We start from the raw sequence: 23,536 nt of genomic DNA on the forward strand, positions 1-23,536 counted from the left end.
GCAAGGCCTGGGCTCCCCGCCTTTGTGTCCGGACCCCACACAGCTGGCCGGACTTCCCGCGGTTGCTGGTTGTGTCCTTACAACAAGCCCTCCTCGGACCTGAGCTCCTTCGAGTCAGCATGTGCTTCTCACACCTGAAACCCTGGAGCATCCCTGGCTGGGAAGGCTGCAGCGGGAGGCGGGCCTGCCTGGGGCACGGCTGGGCCCTGTGAAGGCCGCCACTGCCCTGGGAACCAGGCCTTCCTGAGGCCGTGAGGGGGACCGAGCCTGGGACTGCCCCACAGGCGACTCACGCTCCCTCTGACTCTGGGGTTCACACAGGGCTGTGCTCCTTCCTTCACATGCACCTCCCGTCATCACTGCTCAGCACATGGACCCTGACCGTCTGCCACGGAGAACGAGGCTAAAAGCTCAGTCACAGCCGGGACTCTCACCCCGACAGGCAGAGGAGCGCCTGGTGGACACACGTCCCCCCGGGGAAAGGCACCTCCCTACTGCACCACCGACTCAGCCCCCGGGCTCAACAAACACCATTTTATTATTTGCAGTCGCTTAAGGCAGCTTGTTAATAAAGCAGCAGCTCCTCTTACTCAGTACCTGCTGTATGCCAGGCCCTGAGGGTGCGTGCCATCATTTCCATTTTACAGCATGAGGAAACGGAGGCTCAGAAAGATTAAGCAGCTTCCCAAGGGCCCCCGGGTGAGCGTCCCACGACTTCGAAGTCTCTGACAAGCTGCTGCCAGACGCCACCTCTGAGAGGGAGAGCAAAGCCTGAGCAGGTGCCACCCCTACGAACCTCTCCCCCACAAGACCTCACCCTGCCCCAAGCACTCTCTCCTACTGATCGCTGACCCTGGACTTGTCCGACTTGGCGTCTCTTTGGCGAGCCTCATATCACTCCAGCACCCCTTTTGGTATAAAAGTAATATGAATGATGTTTACTGAGCTCCTACTATGTGCCAGGGACCATGCTAAGCACTGTGCACAGATCATCTCATTTAATCTCCACAAAACCCCTACTAGGTGGGGATAGCACGCCCAGTTTACAGGTGCAGAACCTGAGACTCAGAAAGGTTCAGTAGCTTGGAATGAGCTGGGCCCAAGCAGTCTGGCTCTGTGGCACTGAGCACCTGATACACGGTCTCCCGTGTCCCCACATTCAGAGCCCTGGATCTGCATACTTGTCTTAGTGTGGGAACTCACTGCCCTCCATGGGGCTGATGCCAGGTGAAACGGGGAGCCAGCACCTATGCCCGAAGCGACCCCAGGCACAGAGGCAAGCCAACCATGCTCTTCTGCTAAATTCTTGCCTTCCTGGGCTGCCCAGGCCCTGCCCTGCTGTGAGAAGGTAGCAGCTGCCTGCTGGGTATGGATTCAGGGCATCGCTAAGGGGACTCAATCAGGGAGATGGCCGAGCTCCAGATGCAGCCCAGAAAATCCGACTCCCGACGGGAAGGTTGAGGGAAGCCAGATGCCGTCTGGAGTGCCCAGAGCACCAGCTGCTGCCCTGACCTCAGTGTGCTCAGCAGTATCAGGGATATGGCAGGAGGCTGGCAACAGCAACATGACAGCATGTACTTGTGCTGGCCCACAAGGGAGCGGGCACACTGGAGTGGGGGAGCTCAAATCAACACCCCCCAGACCCCATACTCAGGAAGCCAACAGATCCAGGGGTCCTCCTACAAGGCCGTCTGGGACAGCTGTGACAGAAGAGGCATAAACAGAGACATGGGAGGCAGAGAAGAGGAAGGGACGTGGTGGCTTATGACCAAGAGGCTGCAGGAACCTGAGAGGTGGCAACTGTCTACTGGCCCTTGAAGACAGAGGAGGAAGGGAGAAAGGGGAGAAAGAATGAACAATTAGTAGAAGAGAAAACTGAGCTCCTTCACAGGTTCTAGAACAGGGCCTGGCCCATCGTAGGAGCTCAAGAAAACCTGCAAAATAATTAATCAACAGGGTCAGCATCTAAGGCTTCTATTTGAATCCCACAATACCTAAAGGGGCACAAACACATGCTTGCTGAAGGAATGATCTTACATTCTGCAGCTCCACCTCCCAGCTCTCATTCCCAGGGAAGAACATTGTCCCCGACCGCCCTTTGAGTAACACCCCACTCTCAGGCTGCGTGTTTCACTGGGGGCTCACAAGCTCTACCCCAACCTTTCCCAGGGAAGGGCACATGACCTGGGCCTAGACAATCAGTGCATTCCAAGCTACTGGACCAAGTGATTGACTCAGAGCTGTCACGTGAGTAAAGCTAAGCCAATGAGAGTCAGTCCTGGGATTTCTGCTGGAAATACTAGGAATGAAGGACTTTCTACACTGGAATCCTAGAAAGGTAAATGTTACTCAGACTTGTTAGTGGTCATTTTTGCCACCAGAAAGGATAAAGCCCAAACAGATAAAAGGCGAGTTGGGATAACATCATTTGAGCTCCTGGATGCAGCTATGCCTGAAGCTAGACCTACCTCTGATCATTTCAGTAATGGGGAGCTATTGATTTCCCTTTTCGTGAGTCAGTTCCAGTAGTGTTTCTATCATTTGCAACTCAAATAGTCCTGTAACTACATGACTCTCTGGGCAGGTGGTAGCAAAGTGGGAAGTACAAACAACACAAAGTTAGCTTTTTCCATAACAAACTATTACTGAACGCTAAGCACGGACCTCTCTGTGGCCTGGGGCAAGTTTCTTAACCTTCTCCACCTCAGTTACTTCATCTGTGAAATGGGCTGATTAATGTACCTCATTTGTCTGGGCTGTTTAGTGCAGGCCACCCTGCAAGGCAGGAGTCCTCAGATCAGGTTCCCCGGCAGGATTTTCACCTGATGCAGCCAAGTGACATCAGACCTTACAGGGCGTGTGTAAGGTGACGTGGGGGGCAGAGGGGAGCGAGGCTCCCTGTGTGCATAACTACTCAGAACACTGGTTCATCCACCTGGCAGATGGCGAGTCTCTGCAAAGGGGCCAGTGAGGAGGTACAGCAGCACCCCAGAAACCAAGCTCGCCGCCCGAGGACAGGACCAGCAAGTCAGCGAGGAAGCAGGAAGGCAGAGCTGGCTCCGGGACAGCGAGGGGGCGGGGCTCTGCCCCAGAGGTCAGACAGAGACCTAGTCACCTTGGAGAGGTGGTCACACAGGGACAGAGGACGTCTGGGGAAGTCCCCACGTCTACCCCAAGAGCCCGGCATGAAGACAGCGGAGAGGAGCTGCTGGTCATTTCAAACATCAGGGTAGCTGCCCAAACGCACTATCTAACCTTCCAGAACCAGGTCCCAGCCAGCTACAGGGCCCAGTTAATCAGAACTCTGGCTTAGATTTGAAGACAGAGAAGCAGACAACGGGAAGACTCGCTGATGGAACTGATTCATATTTTCTTTAACCCGGGCTGCAGTGGAAGTTGTGGGGCCCAGCACAACCACCAGTCGCCAGCGCTCGGGTCCTGAGTTAGGTCCCGGAAGCTCTGCAGAAGCCCGATTCCAACGAGGGAGCTGTCCAAGCCTGCTGACCCAGGTGGGGACGCAGAAAGGCATTTCAGGAACTTTTCAGTGACACTGGAAACACAGAAGAGTTTCTGGGGTCTAATTCTCTGCAAATATCCTTGACTTTAAGCCTTATGAGGGGAGCACTGTGTTTTGGGTAGGATTGTGTTTTCTCTCGGACTGGACCCCTGATACCTCCAAAGGATTCTGGTCCAGGCAAATGCAACTAATTACCTGCAGAGGAAACGAACAAAAGAACCTCGGGGCCTCACCACACTCAACGATTCTGGAGACTGAAACACATAGAGATACAGTGACCAGGCGACACAAAGGACGAGGGCAGGTGTAAAACCAAATGAACTTGTTATCTTGCATGAGGAGACCCGGGGGCCAGAGGCCATGGGATCTGCAGCCACTCAGTCAGGTGACCGACCGCACCGCACAAGCTGCAAGACAAGAGCTGACAGCGAAGCGCCAAGGAGCTCTGCTAGGGAGCTCTTTTCTTCTCCCTGGCCAGCCCTAAACTTCCAGAACTTTGAACATCCCGGTTGGAGGAAAGCCTCCTTTCCTCCCTCCCAGACTTCACTCTTCGGTGGGAAGCTTCTGCCGTGAACGCCAAACCATGTGCCTCCCTCTGGTCCTCAGTAACCAAGGGATGGGCAAGGCGGGAGGAGCTGTCAGGCTCATGGCTTCATTTTCTAAGTTCCTCCTTCAATCAGCCTGCCTGCAAGGCGTGAGCCTTTTTGTACCTTCTCCCTGCTTTCGCCCAGGCCTGTGGTCATGTAGCCTGAGGACGGAGTCCAGGGCAGACGTGGGGGACAGGGCGCCCATGGGGCAGCATCCAAGTTACACACCTCCTGCCCTGTTCCTGCCTCCATCCTTCAGGGGGTTGCAAATTCCAGAAGGAAACAGGGATATACTTCCTAACCCCAACAATGACAGGGGGCAAGGCCAGGGTTCTCCAGGTGAGGCCCTCCCTGCCAGGTGAGGCTCATGCAGAGGTCCACCAGTCCATCAGCAGGTCGGAGTCTCCTAAGGTCCCAAGGGAGACAGATGTGTAGGCCCTACGGCCCTGCCCCCACGGAGGTGAGAGTTCAGGAGGAATGCCCAGGAGGACAGGAACACTGGCACAGGACCTGGTCTCAGCTGCACTGTGCTCCACGTCCATGGATTCGAGGACTACGCAGAGGGGCTGGAAGGAACAAGAAAGATCTGCAGAAGGATTGGGGCCCGGGGCAGGATGCACCTTGGACTTAGCATGGGGTGCAAAGATAACAGAGGTAAGAAGGAGAAGGTAAGGGGTGGGGATGAGCCAGCCGGTTCATGGGATGGTGAGGAGACCCTTGGCCCCTCAACAGGAGTCAGAAGAGGGCTTGTCAAATGTTCGTGGTTCCCAGCACCAAACCCAGGCCAGAGCAGGTACTCAACACCCGCCAGGTGGACGAACCAGGAGCCATGTCAGATCTGGGGAGGGGTCGAGGGAGGGCATCCTTCTGGTTCAAGTTAAGGGCTCCAGACAGAAAAACCCTCCTCCAGAATGGAGGCGCCAGGAGGGCAGGGCTGGTTGGGCTCAGCTTGTCAGTGCCAGGCACCCAGCTGGGGCCTGATGAGTGTGTATCCACTGGTGATCAGGTGAACAAAGGGGCAGATATGATTTAATAAAGACGGGCTCAGCTGGAATCTGAGTTGTGGGTCAGCCTGACCATCAACAGAAACCCGGAGACATGAACGAGCTAGGAGTGAGGGCAGGGCCAGAAGGTCGATGTGATCAGAGAAGGCAGAAGGGGGTCAGGGGCCAGGGAGGTGATGCCTTAGCCACTGGGAGGGCAGGGGGTGCGGTGGGGGGATCACTTTCCACGTGGCAAAAGCAGCTGAGTGTGGCTGGCACAGCTGAGTAGCCAGAAACCACTGGGGTACAGACAGGGTGACCAACTGCCCTGGTTGGCCTGGGACTGAGGCGTTTCCCAGGATGTGGGACTTTCAGTGCTAAAACTAGGAAAGTTCTGGGCAAACTAAGATGAGTTGGTCTCCCCGAGGCACAGGTCTGCCCTCAGCAGCATCCCAGAGAGAACCAGATCACTGGTGGTACCAACCACATTTGTAAAGTGCTTCAGAACGAGCAAAGCACTTCCCGATCCACAGGCTCGGGGGAAGCAACCATAAATCTGTGAGCTAGGCCAGGCTGGCACTATGGATCTCATTTCACAGACCAGGGAAACTGAGGCTCAGAGGTGAGTGACGTGCACAAGGAAGGTGCCGTGGTGGGTAAGCAGCACAGCCAGGTCTGATGTTCTGGCCTCCACCTCCCCTGCTTTCTGTGCACACTCAGAAGACACGAGTGCAGCCATGGGCCGTGCCAACTTCCTCTGGGCTGATGGATGCCAGGGGAAGCAGCAGAGGCCCTGTGCCCAAGGGGGAACCCGGGGACCCCAGGGAAATGGGCCCATCTGGCCCTCTTCTCTGCTGAGATTCTGGCATAGGTTGAGCAGGCAGCCACCACCTGGGACACTGGGAGAGAGGATGGGGCGGGGTGCTGCTGGCTGCTGCTCTGTTTGCCTCCCCTGTAACATCCCCATCACGGCCACCCCTTGGGCAAGGCCAGGATCCCTGAAGGCCCTTGTGAAAGGCAGAAGGATCAACTTGCCACACACCCAGCAGTGCCTGAGCCTGGAAGGGTCTTGGCAGCCAGTGAGAGAACAGGTCAGGGTTCAAGGGGAAGGGAAGGGGGAGAGAGAGGAGAAGACAGAAAAGAGGTCTTGGGGGGAATTTACGTGGAAGGAGTTTCCTAGAGCATCTTGCTTAGTGACTGGATTCAAACTGAGCTGCATCAGCATCACCTTGGGGGTGGCTGGGCCCACCTCCAGTTTCTGATTCTGTAGGTCTGGGGCGGGCTGAGAATCTGCATCTCTAACAAGTTCTCAGGGGACGCTGATGTTGCTCGTCTTGGGATCCCATCTTGAGAAACACTGGCCTGGCACATGTGGTCATGAGGGTGACGGACCACTGGAGGCTGGGAGACCCCCAGAAGTAAAGATGGAAGGTGTTGGAGGCCTTGGTCCTCAAACTTCAGAGAGGGTCAGAATCACCTGGGGTGGAGGCAGAGGTGACCTGTGTAAAACGCAGATGCCTGGGCCCATCCCCAGATATTTTTGACCATCCAGGTCTGGTAGGGGGTCCAGGAACTTAAAAACCACAAGATCTGAGAGTTTCTGATGCAGGCAGTCCAGGGGCCACACGGGGAAGCATGGCAGCCTCAAAGGAGCACAGTGGGAAAACAAGGATCCCAGGCTTCCTGAACTGTGATGGGCCACAGAATCATCTGCAGTATCGTGCCCGGACTCAGGGCCAGCTGCACCATCCACTATGCTGGCCACTAGCTACATGTGGCCTCTTACAATTAAATAAAATTTGAAATTCAGTTCTTTTGTCATACTAGCTACATTTTAAATCCAGTGGCCACCATATAGGACAGCGCAGATACAGAAGAGTTCTTCCATCTCTGCGGAAAGTTCTATCAGACCGCTCCGGCCTGGAGATCACTCTGTGTCTGCCACCATTTCCCCTTCTATAAAAGGGTCTTTCCCAGGATGCAAAGGAGAGGAAAGGCTCTACCCAAGGTAGCTGTTTCTACCCCACACCAAGACCCCCTGCACCTGCTGGTGGCAGGTGGCAGCCAGCTTGGCAGGGGTGGCATCCACGTCTGCCCCAGCACCCAAAGAGGGAGCCTCTGTCCCTGCAGAAGGAACGTCAGGGACATGAGTTTCGCTTCTGGTCTGCTGCTAGTGCAGCCAGAAGGGCCTCGAAGGAGCAGAGGAAGATGAGGGCTGGCGCCGTGGAAGTGAGGACAAGTCCCGGTGCAGGCCCACCCAGGCCGGGTGAGGTCTAAGGGGACGCTGCAGGGGGGGGCCGGGACGGAGGAAGGCCTGCCCTGACATCAGCGAGCACCAGAAGCCTCGCTCAGATGCTGGAAGCCGACAGGCAGCAGGGAATACTCAGGGTGTGCAGGTGGCCACAGCCTCGGGCTGCAAAGTCACAGACCCAACAGGTCCAGCCCCCCAGCCCCTAACCTGAAAGGAGAGACAGAGGCAGCGTCTGGCGGCCAGAATGGGGGAAGCTGAGCGCTTAGACGGGATGCTGGCATCAGCCCCCATCATCACCCCAGGCTGACGGACTCTTCTCCCAGTCCGTGATGGTGCAGGCCCAGAAGGACTTCGCAGGTTGGCTGCCCTTCTGCCCGAGGCAGATCCCTAGGGTGCCGAGGAGCTCTGAGGCCAGTCCTCACGCATGCTACGGACAACATCCTAATAAAGCCCGAGCCGTTCTCCTCAAAACAAGATACACCCAACAACACCAACCAAACAAAAAGGATGTGTTTAAAACATGACAGTGGCAGAGGTATCAAAAACATGCCAGTTTTAACCACAGGAAAAAGATAACTGGATTTATTTTTTCCCCCAAGTCTTCCTGGCAAGCCTGTGAGGTGGCCGTGTTTTAAAGGAAGGAAGTGAAAGAAACACTGGGGATAAAGTAGGGAGGAAAGGGGATCTCACACGTGTCCCAGGACCATCAGCACGGGGACAGGGGCAGACGGTACGTTAAAAATGCAGGATCCTGCAAACCCCACGTGAAGTACATAGAACAGGCAAATGCATGGAGACAGAAAGTAGGATGGTGGTTATCAGGGTTGGGGACGGGGGTCGGGGGGGGAGTTATTTAATGGGTACCATTTCAGTTTGGGACAATGGAAGTTTCTGGATATGGAGAGTGGTGATGGGTACATAACATTGTGAATGCATTTAACACCACTGAATTGTACACATAAAAACGGTTAAACGGTCAATTTCATGTTATGTATATTTTACTGGAAAAAAAAAAAGTGCAGGGTCCTGAACTTCCCCCTGGACCTACTGAGTCAATCTGAGAGGTGGGTCCTGGAATCTGCATTTGAGCCCACTGACCCTGGGATTCAGCCCTTTGCTGGATGGGAGGGCTATAGTCAGAGCCTTCCTGTCCCACTTCCCAGGCCCTTTGGCTTTCCACCCCAAAGGAGCTGAGAAAGTCCCACAGCATATAAAGTGATGGGAATTCTCCCACATGGCTCTCCTCCGCACTGTTGACACAGGTGAGAGATGCCAAGAGGACGCACAGACAAGCTGCTCAACCGAACACACGTGCCACGTACGTAACATTCAGGCCAATGACAAAAGGGATCCAAGTGGCGCAGGAGGGTGGGGGCCTGGGCTGGGGAGCCTAGAGGAGCAGGCCCCACTAGTGGGGGTGGTGCCAAGGGTACACAATCTGGAGGAACCATGGGTCAAGGGTGTGGTCTCCCCCGTCCCCTGAGCACCCAGCCCAGGGCCCGGCTCCTCCGCGGAGCTCAAGGAAGAAGGAATATTGGTTCAGTGGAAGGCTCGGGAATGCCAGTGTCAGCCTGGGGCGCAGAGCAGGACGTCCGAATAAAGACAAAGCTGTACTCTGGCGGCTTTCTCACCCCTGCAGTCTTGTGAGCACACAAGACAGACATGCATGTGCCTCTTTCTAATGGATTCTGAGCGCGTGCGTGCTGGGGGCAGTGGGGCAGACTGGATCAGAAGAGGAGAAAGTGGGATTTCACGAGGATGTCCACCTACCTACTGTTCACTTCGGGACGCCTGTGGGAGGGAAAAGGATGCTGCTAGGCAGTACGTCAGGACGCAGCGGGTAAACCAGAGCATATGGCCTCCATAGTGTCTTACTCCAAAATTAACCCAGTCCCAGAAAGGCAAATGGCAAAGGTTCTCAAAGTCTGGTCCATGGGAGCTCTGTATCAAAAACCACCCAGGGCACTTGATAAAATGCAGATTCCCAGGCCCCTCCCCAGACCTACAGAATCAGAACCGAGGGGGGAGCCTGAGACTCTGCATACGGGCGAGCATGCCAGACCACTGAGACCCCCCTGAACAGGTCAGAAGGAGTTAGGGAAGAGGCTAACGAGGGGAAGCTCCCCGCTTGCCAAGACACCCATGTGCCTTTGTAAGTTCTCACACTGACCCTGGAAACCACCGCACGGCATGTCTTGGAGTAGAGTCCCTTCCTCGCTCTGGGCCTCAGTTTCCTCACTCCCTACAGAGAGTGAATTGACCTCACCCCTGCCAAGGCTTCCCTCTCAGGACTCCACATTCTAGGTTCCCAAATGGCCAGGGTCAGACCTCCTTTCAGGGGCCAGCTGGCCTCTCTGGATGGCACAGAGGGGCGGGGTAGAGTCTCCTGGAGCCGAGGGGGCAGTCTAGGCCCCAGAGGCAGTCACTCCCAACTGCCCCTGGCTGGTTGGAAGCCAGTGTGCCGAAGATGCCAGGAAGAAAGTCCCACGACTCCCAGCAGCACAGCCTCTGCTGGGTGCCCTGGCGGCCTTCGGGGAATCATAAGCTGATGAAGGAAACCACAGGGGAGAAGCAATAGTCCTGGGGCAGGCAGCACAGCAGCCTGGAACAGCCACTTACTTCAACCTGTGTAACCTCTGTAGCCTCAGCTGTGTGGTCTGTAAGATGGGGAGAACGCAGGTATCTCACAGGGGTGGGGGACGATCCCTGCACTCCCCCACACCTCTGGGTGGCCCTCAGTAAGTGACTCCATTGTTACTGGGACCTTACCGAACAGGAACACACATTCTCTCCTGCCTGGGTGCCCAGCACTTCAAAGTTCCAGGCACACGGGCGAGGCTGAGCGGTGAGGTGAGGGAATCCAGCACACAGGAACCAGCAGCTGTTGTTTTCACTTCTCTCCAGGCCCCCGGGGAGAGCTTTCTGTACAATTAAAAGGTACTGAACACACTCAATGCCCGAGATAAAGTTACAGCCCAAAAGGGCTGGCAGCCTGAGCCAGCCTCCAAATCGGGCAGCCACAATGGTCCAGGCCATTGGCACCTGCATCAGCCACCAGGTGGTGGGGGTTCCACAAAGTGCACCACGTGGACCAAGGACGCACATGGAGGGTCACCACCCCAGGACCCGCCGCCTCCCCTTCTCCTTAGCCCAGGCTTAGCGTCACCAAGTTCGGGGCCACGAGTCCAGGTGGGACTCATCTCCGTGTCATACCTCTCTGGCTGTTAATTCCTTCCAAATTTGAGGCTGCTGCCACACCCACTGGGCTAACAGCACGGGGTAAGGGCTTGGAGGAACGGCCACCATCAGCATCTTCTAAGTGGCCTCTCTGGAAGGCACCCAAACAGCAGACGAGAGAAAGCCTGAAGGGCCCACCTTCACGGTGGCTGCCGCAAGGGGCATAGAGTGTGTGGTCCTTGCGAAGAGGAGGCGGTCCTGACTTCTCCCCTCCCGGACAGGCACTCATCTGACACGCTCAACACGAAATGCATTCACAGAGAGTAAATTCATAAAAAGTAACGACACGCACACACGCGCACCTTGGAACAACGGCTTGCCATCCTCTCCAGCGTGTTCACAGCCCTTAGGGACTCACAGCAAACACAAGATCCCACGGCGATCGCCTCAGCCAGCTGTAATGATGTGCTGGGTGTGCTTATCTGCTGGGGCTCCAATCTGTGCACACAGCAACACACCTGATTTCCCACTTCCGTCCACTGGCCACGTGACGGACGAGAGGGGCTCACTCCAGGATTGTGTTTGCTATTTTCCGTGAGCCTTGTGCTTGGTGGCTCTTGAGATGATTAAAAGGGGAGTAAATTTTTTTTTCTCCAGAATGGCTGGGGGGTTCTAGCACATTGTCCAGTTAACTTAATTGAAATACTACAAAGAGCATAAACAGTACGTAATAACTATTATGGAAGTTTCCTGACGACTCAGAAGGGCAAATAAACAGCTAGCAGCCCTTCAGAATCACCTATCTCATCAAATCTCAATATTTCAAACTTAAAAATTTTACATACACACTCACACACATTGTTTGGACTCTGGATAAAGGGGAAGTCCCCTCCCCCTTATGGCACAGGGAGCATGAGGCCCCATGCGTATGAAGGATGTTAACTACAAATATTGCTGTCCAACAGCTTTGAGGTGGGTAATATGATGCCATTTTACAGATGGGTAAACTGAGGCTCGGGATACTCAATAACTTGCTTGGGGACACATAGCCAGTAAGCAGCAGAGCCGGCAAATTCAAACCAAGGCATGTCTGATTCCAAAGCCGATGCCTTGGACCCACTGTGAAGGTTCAGAAGCAAAGTTCAGTCCATCTCGCTGAGCAGTCACACAGGGCGGAGGGCGCTGGGCCCCAGGAGATCGCCCCAGGGAAATCAATCTGAATTTTTTCCAACAGCAGTGACTTTCACCCCTGACTGTCTGGGACGCCAAGCCCCTACTGTCTCTGTCCCACCCCACTAGCCAAGGCAGCTCACACTAAACCCTTGTGGTCCTAGTGGGTGGCTTCTAATTCCAACGTGGAGATCTGATCTCACCTCCAACCCGGCAGAAATCCTTCATAGAGGGAAAACACGAGCCGACCCACTGCGGAAACTGCTAAAGGCGCAGAGATAACAAACGCTTGAGCTGCTTAAAACGACGAATGTCAAGGAGAGGACAAATGTTTTTTATTTTCTTAAGATAAAAATTTAAAGAAAAAACGGACCCGAAACTTAACATGGGTCTCCTTTCCTAAGATCCACACACGGTCTTCCCACACTGCTTTGAGGTCTACAAATTGGAATCAAGTCCTGGCTGTGATACCAGAAGCTGTGTGGTCTTGGGCAAGTTACTAAACTTTTCTGAGCACCAATTTCCCCATCTGTGGATGGCATTAGCAATAGAACCATCCCTCTGGGATGCAGGAGGACTGATTAAGACAACACATCCCATTTGGTTAGCACTGTGCCTGGTCCTTGGGAGGGCACAGTGCTGGGACCGACACAGATACAGAAGGGCCCGCATCCTGTCCTCGATGGGGCTTTATGTGAGGGGGAGAAGCAAGAGAAGATAAGAACTCAAACGACTAATAAAAAAGGGAGAGAGCAGAAGAGGCTCCGTCAGGTCCTATGGCTTTTGAAGCTGGGGGTTGAGGGAAAAGCTGAATGAGGCAAGGGCATCCGAGCTGGGCCTCACAGCCTGGGCAGGCTGCAGATGCAGACAGATAAAGTATCCAGTCTACAAAGATACGAATTTGCCAGCAACTTTTAAAAAATGACATGGTTCTTTTAACCGATTGGCAACACCCTCCTGCCTTAGGGGCTCAGCACGCGTGACCCCGCTTCATTCTGGAGCACTCTCTCTCGCTCTCTGACCACCCTACCTAAATACCGGACAGCGTCCAATGCCATCACACAGACCCCTCACCTGGCTGCTTTTTCCTGCACAGCACTTACCATCCCCTGACACATCCCGTGCGTATCTGCCTACTGGGAGTCTCCTCCCACAGAACATAAGCTCCATAGAAACAAGGGCTGTGGTTGTCTCGTTGGCTGCCATCTCCCTGGCAGCTACGACAGTGCCTGGCAGGACTAGATGCTCGAGAAATGTGACAGAATGAATGGACAGCCAAAGAAGGCATACTTCATGTTCTCTGCCCAGGAACCCTCGGGGAACAGCACCTGCCTCGCTCTGTGGGGGCCCTGGAACGATCCCCCCTCAGATGGAGTTATTCCCAGGGCACCAACAGGGAAACTGAGTTACAGAGCACCTCAAGGTCAAACAGATTCAGGGCAGAACTAGGTGCCGATGGAGCAAGTGGCTACTTTCTGCATCTCCTGCTCTGGTCCCTGGTCTGCCCAAAGAAGGGTACCCCTCCCTGGAAGTGGCCCCACCCGGGAGGCCAGGGCTGTCACCAGCACAGGACCTGTCACCCTGCTGATCTCAGGACACCCTCCATGAGCAATGGCAAGGCGTCCAGGCCCTTATCCCCCCACCAAGCATGCCTTCTCCCTTTCCCCACACCTCTGAAAGCGTCATCTAACAGGGCACCTCTTCCAGCTCCTTAAACTGAGCATCACAGTTGGCTGGGGACCAAAGAGCCGAGATCCTGGGGCGAGTCACCCCACAGCCTGGCTACAATGTTTATATCAGCAACAAAGTCACCTTGTGGTTCTAAGCCGGAAGAGGTCCCACGTACCTCCCAGAGGAAAACCCCTAGTGACGGCCAAAGGTTTGGGAAAACACGTCCACGACCGGCTGTCCCCGACGCCCGGCCAGCATGGAAGCTCTCACAACTGCCTCTGGTCTTTAAGAGCCAGAGACCGGAAGAGGGCGAATGGTGGGGGGGAGAGGGAACTCAAAATTTTCTGGTTTAGCTGCTGGCTTGATCTTATTCCACGCCAGTGATGTCATCTGTAAATCGGGAAAGGAGATCTCCCTGCACACACAATGGATACAGCATGAGGGCCCAGAATAGCCACCACCCCCAGACCTCGGAGACCGGCGCTTCTCGGCTGCAGCATGGCATTAGGAAATCGTTATTATGAACACACGAATGGCGTCTGTAGAGACACAAATGTAAACAAGTCTATCTCCACCCCACCATCTTCTACATGTTTACATAATGACAGCCTCCACGGGAACAACAGGTCAGCCTTGGATCCCTGATGTATTGTACAGACAAGACAAATGCCATCTTGACAGGAGATGGAGCAGACAGCATCCCACCCTAATGGGAAACTGAGTCAATGGGGCACTGACAGGTGCCCCAGCGAGTGAAGCTGACAACTCCACTAAGCACCAACTGTGAACTAGACAAGATGCTCTGCAGACATCAACTTTGGAACGATCCACACGTTAGCTGACACTATTATTATCTCTGCTTTACCGATGGGTAAACTGAGTCTCAAAAAGATCAAGCAACTTGCCCAAGCTCTCCCAGGTGCTTATGCTTTGCACCTACGATTGTTATACACCAAGCTGTCTGGAACTCCAACTTGGTGCAGCTGGCGAGGGAGGGGGTGGGACTGTCTCCAGCAGGCCCAGCCCCAGAGCCAAGGGTCAGGGACTCAAGCTCCTCCCAGGGCTCGGCTCCCCTCTTCCAGACCGTTGGTAACCCAGAACCTCAGCTGCTCCGGGACACCAACAGCGGCTCAGCTAATCAGAGCCAGCTGGTGGCGGTCCCAGCTCCTGAGGCTACAACTACAACTTCAGGATTCCGTCTCCTGGGGAGACCAACACAGGCAAGCTGGAATTAGGAGGCCTTGCTGCTGGCTTTTTCTCATAGGAAAGAAATAATTATTACGTAAATGAGTCTGGTGTTTTCCAGCTGGTAAGCTTGCTGCCTGGGAGAGCATTCTGGGGCCAACCCATAGACAAAATCTGAAATTCCAGCAGGACACCCTTAGGGCTGTGGGACCTTGGGCACATCAATTAACCTCCATCCTTATCTGTCCCCATCTTCAGGGAGATGACACAGCCCCACTCCCAGAGTTGTGATAAGATTTTAAGGAGACACTGCATGTAAATTACTGCAACACAATAGGTGTTCAAGAAATAATGAATAATCATGTTGTGCCCTCCCCCTCTTATTTTTCCTGGAAAAAGTATTCAAACTTCAAACTGATGATGACAGACTCTTCTCAGAAGCCCTAGCTTCCATCTAAATTTCTTCCTATTCTACACACAAGATCCAGGTTTCATGACCTAACTTGGGGCGGGGGGGGACGAGCCGGGACCGGAACAGAATGGAATGGGCGCAACCACCTGGAACATTTTAACACTAAAACGCTGTTTTCCACTTGGGAGCGATTAGGCAGCGAGACACAATTAGACCGCCCCGTTTGTGTCTCCGCCGCGGCAATTTCTCTTTCTGCGTTAGTCGTTCAAGTGTATGGGAAGTCTCTCCTCTTCTAGCAAACGCGAGTCATCACTTTCCCCTCCGAGGGGCGGCGGGAAAGCAGCGCTCTCCTCGGCCCTTTATGGGGCTGCCAGGCGGGTTACAGGTGCGGTCACTGGGGGCCGCCCCAACTTCGCGCGGGGCCGGTCCCTTTCCCACGCTTCCCAACACAGGCGCAGGCTCGGCTGCGAGCTGGGTCTCCGGGCGCCGCGGGATCCGGCAGGCGTGGCCTTGACCTTCCATGCAGCCCTCCCAAGGGCTCGGGCCGGAAAGCCGCGGGGCAGCCCCCCCCACCACCACTGACCCGAAGAACTAACTCCGCGTCCCGCGCAGCTCCCCTGCACCCGCCCGGCGCTCGGGGCTCCGCGCGCGGCCAGAACTTTGCCACCGGCGGCTGCCCGGCCCCGGCCCGGAGCGCCCCCGCGCGCCCGGCCCCGGCGGCTCCCCGGGCCTGCGGCCCCGCCGCCCGCGCCGCCCTCCCCGCCCGCGCGCACCTACCCGGCTGGCTGCGGTCGCCATCCGCTCGAAGCGAGGGCTCCCCGGCGCGCGGCCGATCGGCGGGCCCCGGCGCGTCCACGCCCGGCTCGCAGGCGGCGGGCCCCGGGGGGCGCGTCGGCCCGGCCCCCGCCCCGCAGGAAGGCGCCGGCTCGCCCTGCGCCGCGAGCTGGCGGACGCGCTCCCAGGAGCCCGAGTCGGCCGCCCGCATGCCGGGTGCCCGGGGGGCGCTCCCCGCGGCGGCGCGGGGGGCTCCGACGGCGGGCGCCGGCTCACAGCCCCCGGGGCCGCCGCCGCATCGGGGCGCAGCCGAGCGCCGCCCCCGCCGCCCGCCCGGCCGCCCGCGCGCGCCCGACCAGGGCTCTCCGTCCGGCCGATCGCCGGGCCGTCCGCGGCCGCCGCACGCGAGGAATTCGGCCGCCGAACCGCTCACGTGGGAACGACTCTCACTCCCGCGGCCCCTCCTCCCGCTCCTTCCGGGCTGGCCAGGCCGGCCGCTCGCCCCGCCCCGGCCCGGCCCCGCCCCCGGCCCCGCCGCGGCGTCCGGACTCGCCCGAGAGCCTCCGCGAGCGCCGCGTCGCCCCCTCGTGCGTCCGGCCCCCAGCCACTCGGCGCATCCCCAGCCTGGTCATTCCCGGAGAAACTGAGGGTCAGAAAGATGGCCAATGCACGGCGGTCGGAAGGGACAGGTCTGAACCCAGGTTTTGCATCGAGGGGCCGGCGGCCTGGCACCCCAGTTGGCACATGTCTCTCCACTCACTGACACCCTTGTGACTGCCGTGCTGAGGAGCTGAAGTCCCAGCGACTGGCCGAGAGTGGGCAGGGAACGGGCTGTGCGCCCGGCCCTTCACCTTCCCTCCCCTGTGCTGTGTGATGGGCATTCTTTAAGTGAATATGATGCTGAGCGCGTTCGCTGTGCGGTAGGGATGTGGTCCGTATGCAGGAGGACGCTGTTATCTGGTGGAGGGTCCTGGGTCTGCACCTCACTTCCTCAGGCCTCAGTTTCCCCATCTACAGAATGGGGCAACAGTAATTCCCACCTCCTCCACCATCAGGGCTGCTTATGAACTCCTCTTTAAGGCAGCCATATGGCGGGTGAGATGACTCCCAGGGAGGCCAGGGCCTGGACCTCACGAGTGGGAGGGGGTGCCAGTGATTAACCCAACCAAGCCCCGTAGGAGGTGACACCTTGGAGGGCCTGCAAATCTGAACCTGCCCCCTGGAGTGGCTGGCAGGACTCGCTTGCTGTAAAGTGAGTTTGCAGCTCTGAGCCCCTTTTGATCTGGGGATTATGATGCTCTTTAGAAGGACTAATTATCTCCCCGAAGCCCCAGGAGGCAGGTCCGGTTTCCCCCCTATTGTAGGCATGGGGGAGCTGAGGCTGCATGGCCAGGTGAGGAGTCACATGCTCTTGGTGGCATCCCCAGCCCCCCCTTTCAGGCGCCCTTCCCAGGCCTGACTTGGTAACCTGTGGCTCCCACTGGCCCAGGCCTGAGCCCTGGGAATTTTTGGGTCACTGGCGTGTGGCTCTGCAACGAGCTGTGGAAACCAAATTACCACCCCACACCACCCCGGTCTCTAAGCCCTTTCACGCATCACTTTCCTGTCCGTGGGCCAACATGACAGGCCTCGCCTCTCAGCAACCGCTGTGGCCTGGCTACCATCCATCACGGCCTTCCCGCTTCCACCCCCGACATCTTCCTCACCCTCCCAATCACTGGGAAACCGGCCCAGCTGTGGAGGTCCCCAGGGCCGCCTCAGAGTCCCTTCCCCTCTCTAACTGGAACCGGGACTGCCCAGTGGAGGGCTGACCATGGAGGGTGTACCAAATGCTGGCGGTGCTCCCAGCTGGGGAAGAAAACTACCCACAGGGTTAAACACCCACAAGCCTCTGGGGGAAGGACACTGACCCCCCACCAAGTGAGAGGAGATGTTGGGATCCCCCCAATTCCTCTGCCTTTGCTGAGACAGCAGGCAGAAGAGAACCACAGAAAGAACGCTCTGAGCCCTCGCGTGCGGACAAGCTGGGAATGTCCTTGCATTCCGGAGACATCTGGTCCAAGCAGGAGTCTCTGTTTCAGCTGCTTCAGGGGCCCGACCAGGGACATGAACAAGCGAGGCGGGCCGTGCAGGGACCGCTGTGGTTGGTTTCTTAAGGGCGGTGGGGTTGCGTTCATTTGACCTGGACGCCCTTTGCACATAAAACACCAGGAAGGCTGTTCACTTCCAGAGAAACATGCTCTTTCCCACGTTTCTTGAAGTACACGGAACTCTTGGTCGACCTGCCATTTTCTCCCTTTCAACAGAGACGTGCACTTTCCTCTTAACTGCACAAGAAAACAGCAACACGAGTGTGAATATGCAGCACTCGCTGCTTGCATTCGGGGTCAGGGAGATTTTAGGGAGTGGTGGGGACTGTGGCAAACAGGAGGCCACCAGCCCCTGGAGAGGAGGCTGTAGATTGTTGTCATGCAAGACTTTGGCTCTGGTGCTACCAGAGGTCCTCGTTTCTTTTTTAGAGCTACTAGGAATGTGGATTTTTATGTGAACTCCAAGTTTAAAATGTTGGCAAGTCTTTAAATCTTAAGATGAAAGAGGAGAGGGAAGAGGAGGCAGAGGAGAAAGAACAACAAGGTAAACATGTCTAGAAGTTTCTGTCTGGCCCATTGGCCCCAGTGTTTATTTCACTGCCACCCTCCTCGGCCCCTCTGCGCCATCTCAGAAGCCCGCACGTTTCCATAATCCTATCCATTCTCAAGCCCACAGCCCTGGGGAATTTCTGCTGCTCACCTGACTCAGCGAAGATTGGCCTGTTTGTGTATGTGTGCTCAGGTGTGTTCCCCACACTCAGGACCAGGACTTCACACGGCTGTTGGACCCACCGTCCCTGGCTTCCTGGGGGTTCTCAGACTGCCCAGGCCTCCCCCATGTCAGCTTCAGCCTCTCAGTGTCCCTGCTCACCACTCTACGAGCAGGCAAACCTCTGACGGCAGCAACGGCCTGCAGCCTTCCAGAAAACCATCTGCCTTGGGTCAGAGGCATTTCTACCCTGAGGTAAGCATCTGATTATGAGGACACTCTGGGCCCAGGAGACATTTCTGCTCAGTTCCGCAACAGGAGATCCAGGAGCCAAGAAGTGACAACCCATTGCCCTGAGCAGGTTGGGCAGACCCTCCAGGGAGGATAACTCAGCGTGGGTTTTGTTAGAAACTCCAAGACAGGGCCAGCTTCTGAAGGTGCAACCCGTGCAGCTGCATAGGGCCGCATGCTTGAAGGGCCCTGCACTTGGATTAATGCTCTGCTGTGGTTGCCTTGAAATTCTTAATGAGTTTTGAACTAGGGGTCTTGCAGTTTCATTTTGCATTGGGATCCGCAAATTACGTAGCTGGTCCTACTCCCAGAAGATCTTCCCAGCATCCTGGGGATGCTGGGAATTGATGTTGGAGACAACGGGGCCTGGGATTTAGCTCCCCCTGTCCTTCTCTAGGGCGTGCTGAGTCCTGCCTCTGCAAGGCAGCGGGAAGGGAGGATCTGGGATGCGGCAAGGCAGTGGGAATTGTCGCCATCCATTCTCTGCACAACTCATTAAGGAGGAGAGGTATAATGGGAATTTCCAGGGGGAAAATGGACAGTCCAGCCAGACGGAGGGGAGGCTGCTCTGGTTCTGAGCTCTGAGGCCAGACACTGTCCCCATGACCCTGACCTCAGGCCGACAGGGCACCACCAAAGCAAACACAAAGGAGGCTGGGGACAGGGACAGAGGGGTCAGTGCAGTTCTCATTCACAGTGCCTCTCGTTCCCAGGGGAACTTCCTTTAGATCACAGGAGAGAATGACGAGATACATTTGATTTCAGGAACAAAGCCCAGAAACATGGTATTAAGGGACCGCACTGTATGTGAGATCTGCTTGCAGTTGAATATTTGAGCCTGCTGGAATTTTTCAGGTATTTTTCTTCTTGGCTCTGTTTTCATTATTGGAAGAAGAGGTTTTACTGAGTTGTTCCAGCCAACATTCCTGTACCTTCTCCAACACCTGGAGCTGAGACAGGGTCGCAACCCCGCATTCCTGGGCATCTGCACGGTCCGTCTGTAACACGCTTGCCAACTCCCAGCCACACTGCCCGGGAGTCTGCAGACCTGGGCGGCAATGCCGGGGCCCCTTGCTTGTGTGTGACCGTGGAGGAGGGCCTCTTTGTCCATGCATCCAGGCACCCTCACGGCCAAAGACAATGCAAGGCCAGGTTATCGCGTGTGAGGAAGGCTTCCCAGCTCTGTCTGCAACGTGGAGTCGGTCATTTCATCCTTCTCATGGTGGTTGTGTGGGTGTGTGTTGTGTGTTGTGTTGTGTTGTGTTGCTAGGAGTGAGAGCCAGTGCTTTAGTTATCTCTTGCTGTGTAACAAATCACCTCACAGCTCAGTGTTGACCATCACTCAGTTTCTGTGGGCCAGGCAGCCAGAGTGGCTTAGCTGGGTGCCTCTGGCCTCTTAGAGGCTGCGGTCAACTCAAGGCTCTCTTTGGGGAGTATCTGTCCCCCAGGCTCACGCATGAGGCCTTGGCAAGACTCAGTTACTCCTGGGTGTCGGACTGAAAACCTCAGCCCCTCGTTGGCTGTTGGCCGGAGGCTGCTGTCAGTTAGTTCCTCACCACAGAGCCATCGATCTGCTCACCGAATGGCAGCGTGCTTCCCGCAGAGGGCTCTGAGAAAGTGCAAGAGAGGCTGTGCACAAGCCAGAAACCGCTGTCTCCTTGTAACCTAATCTTGGATATGGCATCCATTGCCTTTCCCCATTCCATTCATTAGAAGGGAGTCAGTAGGTCCTGCCCACCCTGGAGGGGGGCGGGATTACAAGGAGGTGTGAATACCAGGGGGCAGCGGCCGCTGAGGGCCATCCTGGAGGCTTCCCCCCCAGGAAGCTGGGAACACATTCTCTGGAGGCAGAGGGACCAGGACTCAAGTCCTGGCTCTGACACTCACTAGTGTATGATTCTGGACAAACGATGTCGCCCCTGGGAGCCTCAGCTTCCTCGTCTGTAAAATGGAGAGGATCATGGCTTCTCCCCCAAAGGGCTGGGGGGTGTTCAATGATGAGACACATGTGGAGCTCTGAATGGTGCCTGGCACAACAGCTGGGCTCGAGGGACATTGCGGGAGGAGGCTGGAGTGACATGGCCATTGCTTCTAAGCCAGAGAAGTACTACCTGCTCTCTCCACCGAGACCTGCAGCCTTCAGTCCATTCCTGGGGACTCCAAAGTGGCTGGAAGTCCTGGGAAGTCCTGTGGAAGGCCCTGGGACGCCTTTGTGGCCGAGGCCACCAGCAGGGCAGCACCGATCTTCCCTCGGCCCTCCCAGTAGGGCTCTGGGGCACAGGTGCAGTGGCAAGGATTAGACTGGGGTTCTCCTCCAGGCCCGCTCAGACCTCTGCCCTGGGGGACGGGGATGGTGCCCGAGGTGCATCCTGCCATCTGTCCTGGAAAGGCCTTCCTGGCTGGAGGCTTTTGTGGGCCTGTCACAGGCTCACAGGCACCCTGTGACGATCGTCCTGGGGCTCCTAATGACCTGGTGAGATCCTGATCCCTTCGGGGGGCTTCCAAAGAAGCTGCCCTGGAGGCAGAGGCTTAGCCCCGCGCTCCGGCAGAGCCGGGCATTAGAGCATTTCCCGGTTCCCAGCTGCCCTCCGCGCCCTGCCTGTCGGACTGTCTTGGGTCCCAAGTTAGATTCTTAACTGCAACAAAAGGAAAAAGTCCTTCCTTATCCTTCACGTCAAGCAGGGAGGTTGCTGCAGGAAGTTAAAATGTTGCTGCTTATTCGGAATAAAAACAATAACATCAAAAATACTATGACTTACTAATATTGGCAAACACGTACACAGCCCCTCCTATAGGTGCCAGGCCCTGTTCTAAGGACTTTACACATTCACTTAATCCTCCCAAAAACCCGAGAGATACAAGTACTATTATTATCATCCCCATTTTACAGATGAGGAAACAGACACAGAGAAGTCAAGTTACTCACCCAAAGGCACACAGCCCGTGAGTGATGCAGGCAGGACTCAAGCGTACATCGTTTGGCTGCAGAATCCATGCTAATAACCATGATGCTACCGTGGCAACAAGTGTCACTGATTGGGCACTACCTCGCCCCAGGCATTATCCTTCCTAGCCCATTCACGCCCCCCAAAACCCTGTCCCTATGTCCCAGATGAGAAAACTGAGGTTTAGGGAGACAAAGGGATTTATCCAAGACGAGGTGGCTGGTAAATGCAGCGTTGGGAACCTAACCCTCACACGTGACAGGCGTTATCTAGAGAAACGCCTCCCTCTCGGGGTTACAGCGAACGCCCGCCCCTGACCCGGGTGGACTAGTCCGCCCGCTTTATTACCCGTAAGGACAGGACTCCGAACGCTCCGCGGGCACTCGCGGGATGGGGCCTCTGCTGCCCCCGGTGGCCACTGGTGGTACTTCACCTTCCCCAAGCGGGACCCTTTAACTCTGGTTGGTGGGTTCGGCGGATGGGACGGCTGTGGCCACCACCGCAATTCTAAGACCCTTACGTGATGCAAGAGACACAGAGGGCCATGGGGCAGGGAGTGCCTGAGAATCGCGGTTACTATTTACCGAGCACCTCCGCCTCTGGGCCAGGCACTCTGCTGGGTACAGAGATAGACTCATCGTTGTTAAGGGTTATTAGTGATATTGCATAGAGCACCTTACACACCTTGGCTCATTTTAAACCCACAACACTATATAAGGGCTATCATTATCCTCACTTTATCAGTGAGGAAACCAAGCAACAGAGAGGTTTCGTAGGTTGCCTGAGGTCACACAGTAGTATACGGTGGAGCCAGAATTCAGATGCAGGCAGTTCTCTCTTCTCTTAATTATTACGCCATTTTTGTTTATTATTATAACAATTATTATGATTCTGATTTTACAGTTGAAGAAACCGAGGCTTAGAGAGGGGAAAGGATTTGTGTAAGATCGCACGGCTGGTAAGTTTAGACTCAGTACTTCAACCGAGTCTGTCTTCATTATTCATTCACTGGCTCAACAAGTGCTGACTGTGCACCACCCCCGTGCCAGGCACCGTACTGGGCTCCAGAGTGAAGCCCTGTGCAGTCGAGCCTGCCGCATGTGGCGCCAAGAGGGCCTGAGGCAGGGGAAGGCTGGCAATTCCCGCAAAGGAGAACTATTCCCGGCATGCTCGGCTCCTCCCTCCTGGCCCTGCCCCCCAGCCGGAACCAGGAAGGGCCCCCCGAGTCCTCTCTCGACCTCGTCCCCACTGCCATTCCCTGCAGAAGGGCCTTTCCCGGGACCTGGAAAATACAACTGACAGACTTGGGAGGGGCTGTTGCGAGGCCTGCGGTGTGGACGCCTACACTTCTTCTGCAGCTGCCCTTTACTTACTAGGGAAGTTGGGCAAGTCAGGCCACCCTCCTGGGGCCTCAGTTTCCCCACCGGTGAAACGAGCATAAGAATACTTGCCTATCTCCCCAAGACTGTTGTGTGCCAAACAAAGGAGGCCGTAGGTGGGAAAGCCCGCATACGTGCAGAGGGACAGACAGACAGACAGTGGGCTTGGGGCCCGTCCAGTGAAGGAACCGTTTGTCCACCTCCTGGTTTGTTCCATTCGGTCAGGCTGCCCTCGGCATCTGCCGTGGGTCCCCTCTGGTCCTGGATACTGTGGGGGAGGCAACAGGACCCCGGCGGGAGGCAGCTCACGGGCGAGACAGAACTGCTGGCAGATACATGACTTTCTTTATAACTCTCCGTGCCGTAGACGCCTGATCAGTGGGACTGTGACGAGC

The 23,536-nt window shown here is 56.1% G+C and overlaps 1 protein-coding gene across 7 annotated transcripts in view; it reads right to left on the reverse strand.

Moving 5' to 3' along the window:
• KAZN (kazrin, periplakin interacting protein) overlaps window positions 1-23,536 on the reverse strand; it is a 1,021,468-nt gene that overhangs the window by 134,301 nt on the left and 863,631 nt on the right. The window contains exon 1 of one of the 7 annotated variants that reach the window (XM_070602813.1): window positions 15,731-16,181. The exons of 5 other annotated variants lie outside the window; for them this stretch is intronic. In XM_070602813.1, the coding sequence (XP_070458914.1) occupies window positions 15,731-15,938 (208 nt within the window). In that variant the 5' untranslated portion in view covers window positions 15,939-16,181. Of the gene's footprint in view, window positions 1-15,730; window positions 16,182-23,536 lie in introns of those variants that run through there. One more of the 7 variants, XM_070602830.1, reaches the window with a different exon arrangement.

The sequence above is a fragment of the Equus przewalskii genome, chromosome 2 (assembly GCF_037783145.1).
Source record: "Equus przewalskii isolate Varuska chromosome 2, EquPr2, whole genome shotgun sequence".
Lineage (NCBI taxonomy): Eukaryota > Metazoa > Chordata > Mammalia > Perissodactyla > Equidae > Equus > Equus przewalskii.